Here is a 19,798-nt window from a genome sequence, read left to right as displayed (position 1 = left end):
CATGCTAGTAAACCTCTTCTGCATCCTTTTCATAGCTTCTACAATCTTCCTATAATGAGGCAATCATTTACCATTACAACTGCTATGCGACTTCCTGACTCTCATGGTCAATCCTTCAAACAATGACAGCAAGCATGCCATATGCCTTTTTCATCATCCTCATTTCTTGTGCTACCATTTTCAGGGAGCTATGGACTTCGACAAAGAACCTTCTGTGCATCAATGCTCCTAACAGTCTTGCCATTTACTGTATAATTTTTTTCCTTATAGTTGACCTCCCAAAATGCAAATCTCACACTTGACTGGATTAATTTCTGCCTGCCATTTCTCTGCCCATATTTCCAACTAATCTATATCCTATTACAATTACCTTCACAGCCAACTTTTACATCATCCACATTTCTGTGCAAGTCATTCATAATATCACAAAACAGAGGTGCCAGCACTGATCCTTGTGGAAAATCATTGGAAATAACACTCTTCCACCACTACTGTCTGTCTATGACCAAGTCAGTTTTGAATCCAATCTACGAAATTACCATGGATCCTATTCATCTTGATCTTCTGGATTAGTCTACCATAACAGACCTTGTCAAATGACTTACTTGAAGTCCATATAGACAACATCTATTGCACTATATTCATCATCTCCTCAGAAACTCAATCAATATGCTTCTGGCATCAATGCGCCATAATGCACAATACCTCTGATTTGCTTTGTGGAGTAATCAAATAATCTGTTATGATATTTTAAACCTTCTTTCAGGCAATCCATGTCTATTAAGTGTAAGTAAACATAATAAAAAGATGCAAATTTGTTTCAACACCAAAACCATCAGTATTTCAGAAATTAGTTTTTTTTAAATTTTCTCATAACATATGCAAAAAACTATTGGGTTGTACAATTTATTATATATCATTTCACCAACATTCAAAAATTGCATAATACACTACAACTAAATTTCACAGTTGTAAAGTTCCTCAATAATAAAATTAAATATTCCATCTCTAAACACAAACATTTGGAAATTCTACATTATTTTGATTTAATAAACATTTGTAAATGTAACTATTAAACCTGCAACTGTGATGTTTTATAAAGACTCTTCCATTAGTTAATATATCACATCTTAATAAAGAGATTTAAGTATTTTGTTTACAACCTAGGCTTACTGAAGTGTTAAGAATCTACACTGTCACTTATCTTTAGAAATTCTGTTTATCGCCTGTAAAACCAATAAATATTTTAGCATGTTACTATATAGGGGCTGTAGATTATGAAAATTTCATTTCACAGTCAGCAGTAGCTTGAGTAAGTGCAACACAAAGCATTCCTCTGATGGATCAGTCGCCGTCATCTGAACATATCTCCCGATACCCTTCCAAATTTAGTACTTCGCTTTTGCTATGACCCCACCACCAAACAGTAGTTGTCACTGAACATGCTTAAAGCTGTACTGCTGCCCATTTTGTTTTTGCTTTACATATTCTTTCCAAGATTATGTTTAATACAATGGAGGTCATTAATGCCTTCTGACGTATGTCCTCTACTGGCAATTTTCATTACAGTCAATTTTGCTAAGGCTGGCAGAATTATTTTTCAGTAGTTTGTGGACAAATGTTTGATGTAAAATGCCTGATCAAAATTACAAATTAAGTACAAAAGAAAAATGGTTATGTGTACAAAATGCTGGAAGAATTCAGCAGATCAGGCAGCATCTATGGAAAGGAATAAAAAGTCAATGTTTCGACCAAGACCCTTCATCAGGACTACATCTGTGATGTATTAACAAGAGTCTCAGCCTGAAACTTTGACTCTACTTCTTTCCGTAGATGCTGCCTGACCTACTGAGTTCCTCCAGCATTTTGTATGTGTTACTCTAGATTTCCAACATCCGCAGAATTTCATGTATATAGTTGGTTTGTGTTATAGACAATTACTAAAATCTTATGATATAATCTGCCACTTGTAAATAATCATCAGTTGTAATGTAACAGTAGTCAAAATGTCCAACAAATAAAATAAAGACACTGCAAATGCCAGTGTTTTACAATTGAAATGGCTCCAAAGTTACCATTATAAATGTACTTTAAACTTAGGATAGTGGATGGAGAATCAACCAGGCAGTTTCTTTGTCTTGGACAATGTCACACTTATGTTATTGTTCCTCTAACTTTTTGAAAGCTTGTTCCTTATTGTAACAGCTTTTCTAGACAGCTTTTGATAATCAAATTGTTATCAGCTAAATTGGCATAATTACAAATTAGAATTAATCCTCGATGATAAAACTTCATATTTAATGGCATAAAATTGATATTTTTAAACCAAATGATGCATTGTTTTAATCTGCTGCAATTATAGTCATTGAAGTAAAGCAAATCATCATTTTCCTTTGGTTATTCACCTCCAATAAATAATTATGAATCTACCATCAAATGTTTTCTCCATACTGCCTTTTGAAAGCACCATAGCTCCTGGCTCAAGCTACGAAGAACCAACTGTCCTCATTGATGACATTCGTCTCAATGCTGTCAACAAGTTTTGCTACCTGGGCAGCATAACAACATCCTCAGCTTCTCTGGATGTAGAGATTGAGTCAAGAACCAGAAAAGCCTGCTTTGCCTTTGGTCAGCTGAAAGATCGAGTTTGATCACAGAACATCAGGTTGGCCACCAAGTGCAAGATATACAGGGCCATTGTCATATCAACCTTGTTATACAGATGTGAGTCATGGTGCCCATGTCAGAGACACTTACGCCAGCTTGACCAACTGCAGCAGCGTCACCTACGTTCTCTGATGAAGATCACCTGGCAAGAAAGGGTTTCCAATATCGAGGTCCTCTCTCGAGCCAGAATGCCAGCAGTTTCAACCTTGGTGATGTCAGCCCAACTGCGCTGGGCAGGACATGTTGTCAGAATGCCTGACGGAAGACTGCTCAAGGACATCTTGTATGGCCAACTGTCCAGTGGTACCCAAAAACAAGGAGGCCAGTGACTACAAGGATGTTCTGCACAGCAGCCTCAAGAAAGCTGACATTTCCCCATCAACATGGGAGGATCTGGCTCAAGATCGCTCACAGTGGAGGGACGCTATCAGAAAAGGTGTGGACGCTGCTGAGAACAAGCTCAATGAGGAAACAGAGGAATGGCACAGGAAGCACCATAACAGAGCTTCTGCCCCTGTTGCCCCTCCAGGCCACACCTGCCAAGTATGTGGCAAGCAGTGCCTGTCAAGGATCGGCCTGTACAGCCACTCCAGGATGCACATATTAAACCCCACTAACTGACTGAAAGGAACCGTCCTATGGGATGGATAGCCAGAGAGTGTACAAAATATTTCTTCCTCAGGCAGGATGTAACTATGGGATTATTACCAATCAAAATACTGTTCTTTTTCAAATTTATTTGGTTTAATAAACCATATTTTTATACATATTTTTATTTCATATATTATCCAGCTGATATCCATTGTGAAAATACATGATGTTGCAAAGACTCAAACGTTACTGTGGTTGTATGAAATGAGGGAATAGCAAGTTATTGGTTCATTACACTTCTCGATGTCTATGTGAATCACCTTCTATAGAATTGCTATTAAGAGATCTTCACTGCGTTTGTAATCTTAATACTCTCCCTTCCCTCTAATAATTTCAGATTTCATTCATCTCCTCATATGTACCTCTTCCAGACTTGTTCTTTCTTAATCACTACCATTCATAACGATCTATCCACCAATCCCACTAACAACTTTGTCATTCTATTTCTCCTCCTCTCCCTTTTTTCAGGCAGTCCTAGGGCTTGTTCTCATATCAGTCTGGGCTCCAGGATGGCAGGCAAGTAGATCCAGGACTAACAGACACCGAAGCAGGTGAGCAGAAGTCATTTGACACCACTGGAGGATGAGTGGCCTGAGAGTTCACTCGCTCTTTTTGCCAGTTACATTATCCTTATGCAGGCTTTTAATGAAGGGACATGGGTATGTCAATTCTATTCCAAATGCTCCTTAAGGTTAGGGAATCCACCTCCATTGGTGGAGACGTGAACCTATTCCAAGCAGGCTTTAAGAACATCCTTGCATTATTCCCTTGCCCCATCTGGTAATCTCTTGCCATGGCAGAGCTTGGAGGAGTGTGCTTGTGTCAGGAATGTAGTGTCATACATGTGAACCACATGGCCTGTCCTCATTAAAATCTGTAACACTCATGTACAGGGCCACAATCCCTTATCCGAAATCCCTGGGGCCAGTTGCATTTCGGAATTCAGAATTTTTCAGATTTCAGACGCTCCCCACCCTCACCGATACCAAAAAGCACATATGCTCAAGTCCCTTATTTAACCTCTCTTAGTGCAGTGGTCTTTAGGACCCAGCGGCACACCAAACCTACGCACATCCTCCCCTATACTTTAAATCATTTCTAGATTACTTATAATACCTAATACAATGTAAATGCTATGTAAATAATTGTTATACTATATTGTTTAGGGAATAATGACAAGAAGAAATTTTATTTCCAACAAAAACATTCAATAAAACGTAAAAAAAAATACAGCTTCAAACGAACCCAATCAAACACATGGTAAATGACTTATTGGACTAAATATAGAATGCCACTGTCACTATAAAACTTCAGCAATTTGTCTTTCTGTTTATTTAAATCATATACAGTGGTAGCTCCGACACAATTTCTTTAGTAAGACGCCGCACAGACACACCACGATCGAGCTTCTGCAATAACTCCACTTTCTGCATTATTGATAGAGAAGATTCCTTCTCTTTTTCTCACTGTTACCCATAGGGGTATCTGCAGCTCTTTTTGACATTTTCACAGTGAAATTAAACACAAAGTCAACAGTGAACACAAAATATTAGCAAACAGCAAATGCACATGTATCCAATATGAGCGCAGAGCCACAACTGACGTCTGGCTGCCTCTCCTAGTGCTGCCACGTCACACCTGAGTGACATCAACCGTTGGTGAAAAAAACTTCTTGGGTTTCAGAATTTCGGATAAAGGGATGTGCATCTGTACTTCTAAATGCTACTTGTCATTAGCCTGGACTCCTTTGTCTATAGATGTCAGGGTCACAGTGGCTATCAGCTTCCTCTCCTCATGAACATCCTAGGCTAGCTAATCTCTGCTACATCCTGCAGATTGTCACTCATTGTTGAATTAGGAAAGGAGGGTTTCATCTGCTTTTCCATTAACTCATAGAAGCAAGCAGACCTGATAGGGGGACCTGACACCATTATACACTTTACCAAAGTGCAGGTATTCATAGTTTCCAATTGTGAGCTCTCAGAGGACTGGTTAATAGCTAATGTTGTTCCTTTGTTCAAGAAGGGATATGGGGATAATACTGGAAATTACAGAACAGAGAGTCTCATGTCAGATGTATGGAAGATACTGGAGAGGATTCTTAAGGATAGGGTTTATGACTATTTGGCAAATCATGGTCTAAATAAGACAATCAGCATGGTTTTGTGTGGGCAAGTCACTTATTACTAACTTGATTGAATTTTGAGAAAGTGTCAAAGGTGATTGATGAAGGTAGAGCAATGAATATTGTCTACATCATTTTACTAAGGGATATGCCAAAGGCCTCGTGGACAGTTCATTCAGAAGACGAAGATGCATGGGATCTATGGAATGAATTGGCCATTTAGAATCAGAATTGGCTTGCCCACAGAAGAAAGAAGTAGTGGTTAATGGGTCTTAGCATACTGGAACCTCTGCCTTTGTGATAATGTGATAAGAGGGTGGTCTTCCATTGATTCTATTGTGTTTCTTGTACTTACTGTGAATACCCACAAGAAAATGACCCTCACGGTTGTATATTGTGACATATACATACTTTGATAACAAATTTACTTTGAACTCAGGAGCTTAGGAGGACGACGGTGCCTAATGGCAACTCCTTTGTTTGCCTCTTCGCAAACAGCTCTATTTCTATCTTTAATATCTCTCTTTTTCCCTTTCAGGGTTCTTTTGAAGACCTGACCTGGAGTTGCATGTTGACTTCAGTTCTTTGTGGGAATGGGACTCACACTTGGAGTCTCACAACTGGCCGCTATTTAACATACCAAGGACGCGGTCTAGAAGACTAGCACGCCTTCAGGGTTCCAAAATTTTATAGTTCTGAAGGCAGACGGACTCAAGGTTGGTGCCTCCACAGGAAACTGGTCTGTCATGGGAGTACACAGAAAATCGAAAGCAGCAAGCTGGCTGCTAGCTGAGTGCCTAGAGATCAGAGTCCTTTGGGCACAGAGTCAGAAAAAGCAACAGAACAGACTTTTAACATCATAAATCAGCGAGTTGTTTGTTATGTCTCCCCTCTCGCTGTGAGACGGGGTTACCTCTTTTTCCCTTATTAGGGAGAGAGAGTCTGTGTGATACGTCGAATTATTGGGTGAACAAGTAGTCTCTGGGGTACTGCAGGTTTATGTCTTTATTGATGCTTTACTGCACACTTGAGTGTTCAGAGGTGGGTACTGATGCTTTTTTTTGCTGGTGGGGGGGTTGTTGTTTTGTTGCTGCTTATGCATGGGAGGGGGAGCTGGGGGGAGCTTTAGGGTTCTAACATTTAACTGTCATTCATTCTTTGGGGCACTCTGTTTTTGTGAATGGTTGTGAAGAAAAAGAATTTCAGGATGTATATTATATACATTTCTCTGACATTAAATGTACCTTTGAAACCTTTGAAACTTTGAACGGCATCTCAATTTGTTACAGAGATTTTAGAAGGGGTATAAATATTGACCAGAGGACACAGGGGGGAATTTGCCTGTTTTTTTGTTTGAAAGAATGGTCAGAAGATCTTCCATGTCCTGCTGAGAGGGCAGACAAAGATGCCCTCCCAGTATCATAGGGGCACAGAGCTGCATAGCGCGAATAAAGGCCTTTCAGTACGTATGTGTCGGCAAGGTAAAATGATGTATTGATAAAAACATTCAAACAATTTTAAAATGTAAAAGGAAAATACAAACTTAAAATAACAAAGTGAATCAAAGAAAATTTCAGAAAATTCTAAAATTTAATAGCAATTCTTCTAGACAATTGATTTACCTGAGTTTACCAGTTGTTGCTCCATGATTCCACAACCCAAGACTTCCAGCCATTCTTCCTGGAACTTGATCTCCATTTCAAATGAAGGATGTGTAAATGGGAAATAGCAATCCACCCATCTAATTTCCAGTCCTGTTGCCAAGGCAAATTTAACGACATTAGGGATTCTAGAAAAAATATAGTCTTCAGCTAATGACACCAATTATTGAATTGCAGAGAAATAAATAGCAAACAAACCCACTTACAGCAGTCTTGTGTGCAGCAATAAATCTTTAAACATGGAAAATAAAATAGCCATGTCTTTCTTCAATATGAAAAGTGCTTTGCATAGTTCAAGCCCATTCCAAAATGAAATCAATCACTTGTCAAATTCTCACAACCACCTCTCATGCAAAGAAAACAATGCAATTTCATTAAGAAGCAGGTAATACTATTCTAAACCTTAAGTGAGAATACTTAGCAACTTCTCAAAAATGATAAAGTAAATGGCATTCCAGATTGACTTCAAAAATTTTCAATTCAACCTCAATCGCAAGTTATTAATCAATCTTCATTCCAGGGAAAAAAATCATTTGTAATTTCAGCCTGAAAATATTAATAGAGTGTAGAATTGTATGTTATAGCTGCTTTTGTCTTGATTTGAATTACAGCTGTAAATCATAATATAAACTTAATCTGCTGGATTTACTTACCAGTTCCTTTTTAAAACTTGATAAAAAAGCTGTGGTAATAAAAGTCATTTTTTTTTAATCAGTACTCATGCTGTAGACATCGTGGAATCACAGCTCTGTGCACATAGGTACACAACTACTGTCTGTATTTCTTAAAAAGGTACTTCATTCATTTGTACATCACAGCAAAAAATTCTGAGTTTAATTTTATCACTGTGTTCACACTCAGAAGACTTCAGCACCATGGATACTGAGGCACAGAAAGCAAAACACAGTAAAAGAATACATATTTATCAATGTCTACAATCCATACAGTTTAAAACCCTCATTCATTTTCTCATTAAGTATATACAGTGCCTATAAAACCTATTCACCCCCTTGGAAATTGCCATGTTTTATTGTTTTACAACTTCGAATCACAGTGGATATAATTTTGTTTTTTTGACACTGATCAACAGAAAAAGAATTTCATATCAAAGTGAAAACAGATCTCTACAAAGTGATATAAATTAATTACAAATACTAAACACAAAATAATTGATTGCATAAATATTCACCCCCTTCAAGTCAGTATTCAGTAAATGTACCTTTGGCAGCAATTACAGCCTTGAGTCTGTGTTGATTGATCAGCTTTACACATCAGGACATTGCCATTTCTCCCCATTCTTCTTTATAAAACTGCTCAAGCTCTGTCAAATTGCATGGGGATCTTGAGTGAACAGCCCTTTTCAAGTCCTGCCACAAATTCTCAATTGGATTGCGGTCTGGACAATGACTTGGCCACTTCAGCACATTAAACTTCGTTGTTTTTAAACCATTTCTGTATAGCTCTGGCTTTATGCTTGGGGGAATTTATTTTCCAGCAAGACAATCTTCTCCCAAGTCGTAGATCTCTTGCAGATTGCATCAGGTTTTCCTCCAAGATTTCCCTGTATTTTGCTACATTCATTTTACTCTCTACCTTCACAAGCCTTCCAGGGCCTGCTGCAGTGAAGTATCCGCACAGTATGATGCAGCCACCACCATGCTTCACAGTAGGTATGGAGTATTTTTGATGGTGTGCAGTGTTTGTCTTACACCAAACATAGCATTAAGTCTGATGGACAAAAAGCTCAATTTTAGCTTCATTAGACCATAGATCCTTCTTCTAGCTGACTTCTGAGTCTCCCACATGCCTTCTAGCAAACTCTAGCCAAGATTTCATGTGAGTTTTTTTTCCAACAATGGCTTTCTCTTTGCCACTCTTCCATAAAGCTGCGACTGGTGAAGCATGCAGGCAACAGTTATTGTATGCGCAGTCTCTCCCACCTCAGCCACTGAAGCTTGTAACCCCTCCAGAGTGATCATAGGTCTCTTGGTGGCCTCTCTCACTAGCCCCCTTCTTGCACGGTCACTCAGTTTTTGAGGACTGCTTGCTCTAGGCAGATTTACAACTGGGCCACATTTTTTCCATTTCTTAATGATTGATTTAACTGTACTCCAAGGGATATTCAGTGACTTAGAAATTTTCTTGTATCATCTCCTGACTTGTGCTTTTCAATTAGCTTTTCGCAGAGTTGTTTGCAACTTTCTTTTGTCCTCATCTATGTTCCCTCTACGCTGTGCGCATGCACACACGTTTTTCAACCAGCACACAAAGGAAATTAATGTGCGCACAAAAGGCTAGTTACCTAAAATAATGTAGTAATTAATAGTTATATTTATTGAAAATAATCTTTTAGCTAAATGTTTCTGTTAACTAGTAAGTCAGTTTTTCAAATACCACAATGCACGTCACTAATTTACATCACCTCACCTTTCCTTTTCCAGTTTGTACAGCTGCATCACAGTGGCAGCCATCTTTGGCGGACAGTGTTCATATCGTAAAGTTTACAAAGATCTGTTTCAAATCCTGTAGAAAGCTTACTAAGTTTTTATTGAAAAAAATATTGATTCACTATGTCGAATTCAAAAGAAGCAAAGGGTGTGAAGCGCAAAAGAACTGCAAATTTGTTTAAAGTTCTTGACAAAATAGTAGAAACTGCTACAGCGAAAGCTTATGAGGTCATGAACGTTCAGCTTCGAGAAATACTTATGTATAATTCGGAAATTGGAGTTATCTATTTGTATTGTCCTGATGCGAAAGTTGCTGGAGAATTTGCTCGTGGAAAGAAGTGGGATGATATTTGGAAACTTGACTTTTTGAAGCGTCATTTGGCAAGTAAACTGCATTTGGACGGTATACAAAAGCTCAGGCAATAGAACCCATCATTCCCCATTACAGGAGTGCTACGCATGTTACAGTTGAGTGCAGATGAGCAAGAGCGAAAACGATCAAACCCAGAGGAGATCAAAGTTCTTATCGACAGTCTGTTGTTAGCTGTTAAAATGAATAACTCTTTACATTCAGTTCAACACATTAATGAACATATGGAAAAGTATGTTCAACACCCAGACAGCTGGCGATTCAAAGATTATGCATTTGCATTTCTGGAGACTATCAACTATATTGTTCAGAAAGACATGTTTGAAGCAATATGTTAATGAGAATCAAAAGCTATCAATTGGATGGAAGTTCTATTAGTCTAGATAGAGTTTACAAAGAACGGGTAAATGCCAAAGACAGGAGAGAGAAAAAGATAACTGAGTGACTTAAATATGTATGTTATTTTGTTGTTATTCTGTGCAGTTTTATGTCAAATATTTTGTAAACCTACATGAACTGTGCGATGTGTGCATTCAGAGCGCACATACTTTTGTCATAGGAAAAAAATTTGCACAACATAAGATTTTTGCGCACACTGACTACTGAAAATTAGAGGGAACATTGGTCCTCATGGTGTAGTTTTTGCCAGGATACTGAAGCACCAGCATCTGGACATTCCAGATACAAGTGTATTTTTACCACAATCAATTGAAACACCTTGATCACACACAGGTCTCCAAAAACAGGTCTCCATTTAACTAATTATGTGACTTCTAAAATCGATTGGCTGCAGAATGATGATTTGGTGTGTCATATTAAAGTGGGGGGGGGGGGGAGTGAATACTTTTGATGGCATTGTAACCACAAAATATATTTTCCATCCCTAAGTAACAACTACTTCTAATAACGAAGCTTCTCAGTACAAGACCAGAATGACAATTAAATCAATTTGCAGGGATATTTTAAAGACAAATCCTAACTACCATTACTTCATGAAAATATAAATCTGTAGATTTCCATGAATTTACTCACACATAAAATATAGCCTCAAATTTCAGATGTTACCTCAGTAATTCTAATATGGCAGATCATCCAGTGCTAAAATATAGCAAGTTCATCAAAGAAACACAACAATGAATAACGATGCTGGGTTTTGGTAGTAAAGCAAATGTCCAAAAGGGTTTTGACTTTGTACAGTAATTAAATTTCTAGGTGACTAATTCTGAGGCCTGGATTAACCATATAACCATTACAGCATGGAAACAGGCCATCTCAGCCCTTCTAGTCTGTGCCGAACTCTTACTCTCACCTAGTCCCACCGACCTGCACTCAGCCCATAACCCTCCATTCCTTTCCTGTCCATATATCCATCCAATTTAACTTTAAATGACAACATTGGACCTGCCTCAACCACTTCTACTGGAAGCTCGTTCCACACAGATACCACTCTCTGAGTAAAGAAGTTCCCCCTCATGTTACCCCTAAACTTTTGCCCTTTAACTCTCAACTCATGTCCTCTTGTTTGAATCTCGCCCACTCTCAATTGAAAAAGACTATCCACGTCAACTCTCTCTATCCCCCTCATAATTTTAAACACCTCTATCAAGTCCCCCCTCAACCTTCTACGCTCCAAAGAATAAAGACCTAACTTGTTCAACCTTTCTCTGTAACTTAGGAAATGAAACCCAGGTAACATTTTAGTAAATCTCCTCTGTACTCTCTCAATTTTATTGACATCTTTCCTATAATTTGTTGACCAGAACTGTACACAATACTCCAAATTTGGCCTCACCAATGCCTTATACTATTTCAACATTACATCCCAACTCCTATACTCAATGCTCTGATTTATAAAGGCCAGTATAACAAAAGCTTTCTTCACCACCCTATCCACATGAGATTCCACCTTCAGGGAACTATGCACCATTATTCCTAGATCTCTCTGTCCTACAGCATTCTTCAATGCCCTACCATTTACCATGTATGTCTTATTTTGATTAGTCTTACCAAAATGTAGCACCTCACATTTATCAGCATTAAACTCCATCTACCATCTTTCAGCCCACTCTTCTGAGTGGTCTAAATCTCTCTGCAAGCTTTGAAAACCTACTTCATTATCCACAACTCCACCTATCTTAGTATCATCTGCATACTTATTAATCCAATTTACCACCCCATCATCCAGATCATTAACATATATGACAAACAACACTGGACCCAGTACAGATCCCTGAGGCACACCACTAGCACACCGTCCTCCAATCTGACACACAGTTATCCACCACTGCTCTATGGCGTCTCCCATCCAGCCACTGCTGAATCCATTTTACTACTTCGATATTAATGCCTAACGATTGAACCTTCCTAACTAACCTTCCGTGTGGAACCTTGTCAAAGGCCTTACTGAAGTCCATATAGACAACATCCACTGCTTTTACCCTCGTCAACTTTCCTAGTAACCTCATCAAAAAATTCAATAAGATTTGTCAAACATGACCTTCCATGCACAAATCCATGTTGACTGTTCCTAATCAAACCCTGTCTATCCAGATAATTATAATTACAGATCCCATCATGGCAGCTGTAGAATTTAAATTCACTTAATAATCTGGAATTAGTAATTACAATCATAAAGCTACTGGATTGTTATAAGAGCCTTGCAGACTCACAAAAGTGAAGGAAATCTACACTGTTTACCTTGCCAAGCCTTATAAGTCAACAGAGACATCAATAAGGCTGTCTCTTGAGCACCCTTTGAACCGAGCAAGCCACTCAATTCAAGAGCAATTAGAGTTTCAAAGATTCAAAAGATTCAAAGAATCTTTATGATCAAAGTATGTATAAATTATACACCTTGAGATTTGTCTGCTTACAGGCAGCCACAAAACAAGAAATCTGAATAACCCAATTTTTAAAAAAGGACCAAAACCCACTGCACAGAGAAAAAAAAACACTAATCATGCAAACAACAGAAGCAAGCCAACAGCATTCTGTAACGGACAGAGTCTCCAGGTCCACTCCCACAGCAGTCAGATTAGGCTCAAGCCTTAGTTCCAGCTCATCACATCAGCAGGGCAAAAATGCAGAGCAGCTGGATCAGTTCACTGTCTTGTTGCCATGGAGAAAGGAATAAACATTTGTGGGTGAGCAAGTGAAATCAGCTCTCCTCTCCCTTCCCAACACGGAGTTCCAAACTATCTGTGCCAACGTTTAAATTGCAAAATAAACAGAAGAGATTCTGCAAATGCTGGAAATCCGGAGCAACACATACAAAATACTGGAGGAACTGAGCAAGTCAGGCAGCATCTATGCAGGAGATATTCAGTTGATGTTTTGGGCCAAGACCCTTCAATCAGGACTGGAAAGGAAGCGGCAGAAGAACGAATAGGAAGGTGGGTGGGAGTCCAAGCTGGCAGGTGAAGGGTGAGACCAGGTGAGGAGGAAGGTGGGTGGGGGTTGAAAGATGAAGTAAGAAGCTGGAAGGTGATAGGAGGAAGAGGTAAAGGACGGCAGAAGAAGGAATCCAATACGAGACGACAGTGGACCATGGAGGAAAGGGAAGGAGTTGGGAAACTAGAGTGAAGTGAGAGTAGTAGTGAGAAGGTAACTAAAATGGAGAATTGAAAAAAGAGAAGGGCAATGGAAAAAAGAGAATGGAGAGAAATAACCAGAAATTGGAAACATTGATATTCATGTCATCACAAACAAGATAAAATCTATAGATGCTGGAAATCCAAGCAACACACACAGAATTCTGGAGGAACTGAGCAAGCCAGGATGCATCTATGGAAAAAAATAGAGTCAAGGTTTCAACCCTAAACCTGGCCTGCTGAGTTCTTCCAGCATTCTGCGTGTGTTATTCATGTCATCAGGTTGAAAACTACCCAGACGGAATAAGAAGTGCTTTTCCTTCAAACTGACTTTGGCCTCACCGTGGGTAAAGGAGGCCATGGAAAGATATATCCAAATAGAAGTGGAAAGTTGAATTGAAAGGGTAGCCACAGGGAGACCTTGTGAAGGACCAAAAAATGGTGAATAACTGCCATTCACATAAAATGCTGGAGGAGCTCAGCAAGTCAGGTAGCACCTAAGGAAGCAAATAAATAGTTGACGTTTTTGGCTGAGACCCTTCATCAAGGCTGGATCAGGGGCAGAAGCCTAAATGAGGTGGTGGGGCAGGGGAAGGAGTACTAGCTGACAGATGATAGGTGAGACCAGGTGAGGGGGGGTTATTTGCTGAGTTCCTCCGATGCAGCCTGAATTGCTGAGTTCCTCCGATGCAGCCTGAATTGCTGAGTTCCTCCGATGCAGCCTGAATTGCTGAGTTCCTCTAGCATTTTGAGCAGTGTTGCTCAATTGCTTATAGTTATAATAAGCACCAATGTTATCCAGAAAGTGAAGCAAATTAAAAAAATATTTCATAATACAGATATGCAAGTTGATATATTCTTTCCAAGCTGAAATGCAGCAATGGAGATTACATCAGTTATTCATTGCAACAATTCAATAGTGCACTTTGCAAATTAACCATCAACCTGTTTGGCCAAGCACCTCCCCTCTTGTTAGGGCGCGTCTGGGGTTAGGACATACAGTGGATATTGACATCAGCAACCAATCTCCAGATCTGAATACGCATTAAAGATTAAATGTAAAATGCAGCTCAGAACAGTAATATGCAGACCAGTCAAACCAGGAGACAGGCATTTAATTAACTGTCTACATATGCATGAATCCTATCAACATCCCATTACATGGTACGACAGTAATTAACACTTATTTTGGATGAGATGGTGAGAAGATCCAGGCATTTCAAACTGTTACACGTAGTTCAAAGGAAGCATTATGAATATGGATTTGTTTGAATTATCCTGAATTTTCTTTTGCTCTTTAGCATATAAAATGTCATGCAATGTTGGGTCAAGCAGAGCTTCTTCCACTGAAGGAAATTCTAGACAGCTTCTGGAGTAGGTAACATGGTCGGCACAACATTGTAGGCCGAAGGGCCTGTAATGTGCTGTAGATTTCTATGTTTCTATGACAGGGGTCTCAATATGATGCCTGCTGTATCTCATTTTGTCAAATAAAGAAGCTGCTTCATGTCTACCAGTAGATCTCTCCGGTGACTTCATTCACCCAAGGACATTTGGTGTCAGAAGTGGGATACCTTCTTGCAACCCATCATGTGGACAGCGATGTCAGCAGTCTAAGTGGGTGAGTATTTTTAAAATTAACACTCACATTTGGAGCTGTTGGGGTTGGTGGCTATAGGATCGCTAGATATCGAACATAACAGAGCGCTAAACTGGCAGATAAAAGGGTCTGTGTTTGCGTTTTACTCCACAATACTTTTGTGAGCCACTGAGATAGACCAAAGAAAGTGCAAGAAAAACCGTAAAGTAGCCAAGTGAATGCAGCTGCTGTGACATCATAGTGGGTATGCTTTGTGTGCCAGCGACCATGGCACCTAGCAAAAGACTGCCGGACCAGCCATAAAACGGTAAAGGAGTTGATATGCTACAGTTGTGGCCTATCAGGATACGGTTGGAGGGAGTATTCAAAAAAAAGGGGGGGGGGGAACAGGTGAAAGTCACAGTAGACACACAAACTCTCACCCCATCAGTGCCAAGTCTGTCCAAACTGACTGCCAATGAGATCACAGTGCTGGTGAAGACTGCTTCCAGGAAAAGAGCTGTGGGTCAACATTGCCAGTGCTGTTGACCCACAGATGTACACAACAGCATTGCCAGGGGATTGGCAATACAATGTTAGTGGACACAGGGGCATCAGTATTGATAACAGGCATACTTTTGCCAACAACCAACAGGCTATTTATATTACAGGTGTAGGAGAGAAACCAGTGAATACAGGAAGAAGTGAGTGGCAGATACTCAAAATTGGAGGGGTGCAGTTTTCTGGGTTTGTCCAAATAATGAGGGTACTATCATTGGCATAAACATACTAAGGAAAGCAGGAGTTATTAAAGATTCAGGAAAGGGAGAAATAATATGCACAAGCCAGGGGCAGAGAACACGTACAACCAATAGAATACACAACCTGGCTAGCATAGCTACAGCGGCCCCAATCATCAGGGACTGGAGCCAGGATGGTGTCTACGGGTTACCTTGTCAGCAGTTCCCAGCTGGTCAAGTATATATAAACCCAGTTAAAATAAAGGGGTCCTGCAAAAAACCCCATAAGCAGTATTCTATACAAACTGATATATTGACAGCTGTTCAGAGTATAGCGAAGGAATTAAAACACCCAAGGGATACTAAGAGAGACTGTCAATTACTAATTCACTTATATGGCTAGTAAGGAAGCCCGATGAATCATAACAGTTAGCAATAGACTATACAGCCCTTAATAAGACTACACCAAGATTGCATCCCATTAAGGCAAGCCCTGCAACAATCTGGAATGGCCTGTTTCCAGAAGAAAGTTTTCCAGTCCTGGATATCGCTAATGAATTTTAGGGACTTTAAGCACCTGAGTCACAATTCTGATTTGCCCTGCACAGTATATGTGGACAACAGTATGCATGGACCAGACTCCCACAGTGATTCCACAATAGCCCAGCCATTTTTCAGAAGGTCACAACATGTAGATCTGCTAATTGCTTCTGAATATGAAGCAGATAATTTAGGGGTGATGGCTAGTGTTTTAGAGATACTGTGAGACAAGGGGTTTAAAATCAGTCCACACAAGGCTCAAATAGGAAGGCAAACCATACAGTACCTCGGGTACGCTATTTCCAAGGGGAGGACAAGTGACAGAAGTCTGTGTAGGGGAGCACTTTGGTTCCAGTGATCATAACACCATTAGTTTCAACTTGATCATGGACAAGGATAGATCTGGTCCTAGGGTTGAGGTTCTTAATTGGAAGAAGGCCAAATTTGAAGAAATGAGGAAGGATCTAAAAAGCGTGGATTAGGACAGGTTGTTCTCTGGCAGGGATGTGATCGGTAGGTGGGAAGCCTTCAAAGCAGAAATTTTGAGAGTGCAGAATTTGTATGTTCCTGTCAGGATTAAAGGCAAGGTGAATAGGAATAAGGAACCTTGGTTCTCAAGGGATATTGCAACTCTGATAAAGAAGAAGAGGGAGTTGTATGACGTGTATAGGAAGCAGGGAGTAAATAAGGTGCTTGAGGAGTATAAGAAGTGCAAGTAAGTACTTAAGAAAGAAATCAGGAGGGCTAAAAGAAGACATGAGGTTGCCTTGGCAGTCAAACTGAAGGATAATCCAAAGAGCTTTCACAGGTATATTAAGAGCAAAAGGATTGTAAGGGATAAAATTGGTCCTCTTGAAGATCAGAGTGGTCGGCTATGTGCGGAACCAAAGGAAATGGGGGAGATCTTAAATAGGTTTTTTGCGTCTGTGTTTACTAAGGAAACTGGCATGAAGTCTATGGAATTAAGGGAAACAAGTAGTGAGATCATGGAAACTGTACAGATCGAAAAGGAGGATGTCCTTGCTGTCTTGAGGAAAATTAAAGTGGATAAATCCCCGGGACCTGACAGGGTGTTCCCTCGGACCTTGAAGGAGACTAGTGTTGAAATTGCAGGGGCGCTGGCTGAAATATTTAAAATGTCGCTGTCTACAGGTAAGGTGCCGGAGGATTGGAGAGTGGCTCATGTTGTTCCGTTGTTTAAAAAAGGATCGAAAAGTAATCCGGGAAATTATAGGCCAGTAAGTTTAACGTCGGTAGTAGGTAAGTTATTGGAGGGAGTACTAAGAGACAGAATCTACAAGCATTTGGATAGACTGGGACTTATTAGGGAGAGTCAACATGGCTTTGTGCGTGGTAGGTCATGTTTGACCAATCTACTGGAGTTTTTCGAGGAGGTTACCAGGAAAGTGGATGAAGGGAAGGCAGTGGATATTGTCTACATGGACTTCAGTAAGGCCTTTGACAAGGTCACGCATGGGAGGTTAGTTAGGAAAATTCAGTCGCTAGGTATACATGGAGAGGTGGTAAATTGGATTAGACATTGGCTCGATGGAAGAAGCCAGAGAGTGGTGGTAGAGAATTGCTTCTCTGAGTGGAGGTCTGTGACTAGTGGTGTGCCACAGGGATCAGTGCTGGGTCCATTGTTATTTGTCATCTATATCAATGATCTGGATGATAATGTGGTAAATTGGATCAGCAAGTTTGCTGATGATACAAAGATTGGAGGTGTAGTAGACAGTGAGGAAGGTTTTCAGAGCCTGCAGAGGGACTTGGACCAGCTGGAAAAATGGGCTAAAAAATGGCAGATGGAGTTTAATACTGACAAGTGTGAGGTATTGCACGTTGGAAGGACAAACCAATGGTAAGGCACTGAGGAGTGCAGTGGAACAGAGGGATCTGGGAATACAGATACAAAATTCCCTAAAAGTGGCATCACAGGTAGATAGGGTCGTAAAGAGAGCTTTTGGTACATTGGCCTTTATTAATCAAAGTATTGAGTATAAGAGCTGGAATGTTATGATGAGGTTGTATAAGGCATTGGTGAGGCCGAATCTGGAGTATTGTGTTCAGTTTTGGTCACCAAATTACAGGAAGGATATAAATAAGGTTGAAAGAGTGCAGAGAAGGTTTACAAGGTTGTTGCCGGGACTTGAGAAACTCAGTTACAGAGAAAGGTTGAATAGGTTGGGACTTTATTCCCTGGAGCGTAGAAGAATGAGGGGAGATTTGACAGAGGTATATAAAATTATGATGGGTATAGATAGAGTGAATGCAAGCAGGCTTTTTCCACTGAGGCAAGGGGAGAAAAAAACCAGAGGACATGGGTTTAGGGTGGGGGGGGAAGTTTAAAGGGAACATTAGGGGGGGCTTCTTCACACAGAGAGTGGTGGGAGTATGGAATGAGCTGCCAGACGAGGTGGTAAATGCGGGTTCTTTTTTAACATTTAAGAATAAATTGGACAGATACATGGATGGGAGGTGTATGGAGGGATATGGTCCAGGTGCAGGACAGTGGGACTAGGCAGAAAATGGTTCGGCACAGCCAAGAAGGGCCAAAAGGCCTGTTTCTGTGCTGTAGTTTCTATGGTTTCTATAGTGGCCATAACCACGTTATCCAGGTTACGTCAAAAGTACTGGATTCCTGGCATTAGTACAGCTATAACAAGAACCCTGTCTAAGTGTGTTTTTTGTTGACAGGTGCACACAGCTCCAGGATGCCAACACATAGCAGATCTACCTCTGGACAGGGTTCCTCCATATGAATGCAAACAACAGGAATTCTGCAGATGCTGGAAATTCAAGCAACATACATCAAAGTTGCTGGTGAACGCAGCAGGCCAAGCAGCATCTATAGGAAGAGGCGCAGTCGACGTTTCAGGCCGAGACCCTTCGTCAGGACTCTGTCCCTCTGAATATACCTCTTGCCCATCCTCTGGGTCACCCCCCCCCCGCCTTGTCTTTCTTCCCGGACCTCCTGTCCCATGATCCTCTCGTATCCCCTTTTGCCTATCACCTGTCCAGCTCTCGGCTCTATCCCTCCCCCTCCTGTCTTCTCCTATCATTTTGCATCTCCCCCTCCCCCTCCAGCTTTCAAATCCCTTACTCACTCTTCCTTCAGTTAGTCCTGATGAAGGGTCTCAGCCTGAAACGTCGACTGCGCCTCTTCCTATAGATGCTGCTTGGCCTGCTGCGTTCACCAGTAACTTTGATGTATGTTCCTCCATATGAATCTCAGTTTACAGTGTTGGAGTGGATTAATTTGGACCTTTTAAGGTGAAGAGCAGGAGGAGTACAGTGAAGAGGTGTGGGTCATTACCTGTCTAGCTATACGAGCTGTTCACATTGAATTGGCAGCTTCTTCAGACACAAATTCCTTTGTTAACGTACTTTGACAGAGGTTCGTGAACTGCACTCTGATAATGCGACAA

General features: G+C 40.4%; 1 protein-coding gene and 1 long non-coding RNA gene across 8 annotated transcripts in view; one reads left to right on the top strand and one right to left on the bottom strand.

The window, feature by feature from the left end:
- Positions 1-19,798, bottom strand: part of fars2 (phenylalanyl-tRNA synthetase 2, mitochondrial) — a 434,754-nt gene that overhangs the window by 263,976 nt on the left and 150,980 nt on the right. For all 7 annotated transcript variants that reach the window (XM_063070032.1, XM_063070031.1, XM_063070030.1 and 4 more), the window contains one exon: positions 7,066-7,197. In XM_063070032.1, the coding sequence (XP_062926102.1) occupies positions 7,066-7,197 (132 nt within the window). The remainder of the gene's footprint in view (positions 1-7,065; positions 7,198-19,798) is intronic.
- LOC134358090 (uncharacterized) lies at positions 6,346-19,204 on the top strand. Its single transcript, XR_010020803.1, has 3 exons — positions 6,346-6,484; positions 15,032-15,132; positions 19,068-19,204. It is a non-coding gene; the product is annotated as an uncharacterized LOC134358090 (long non-coding RNA).

The sequence above is a fragment of the Mobula hypostoma genome, chromosome 17, assembly GCF_963921235.1.
Source record: "Mobula hypostoma chromosome 17, sMobHyp1.1, whole genome shotgun sequence".
Taxonomy (NCBI): domain Eukaryota; kingdom Metazoa; phylum Chordata; class Chondrichthyes; order Myliobatiformes; family Myliobatidae; genus Mobula; species Mobula hypostoma.
The sequence above is the reverse complement of the archived record's forward strand: the minus strand, read 5'-3'. Positions and strand labels throughout refer to the sequence as shown.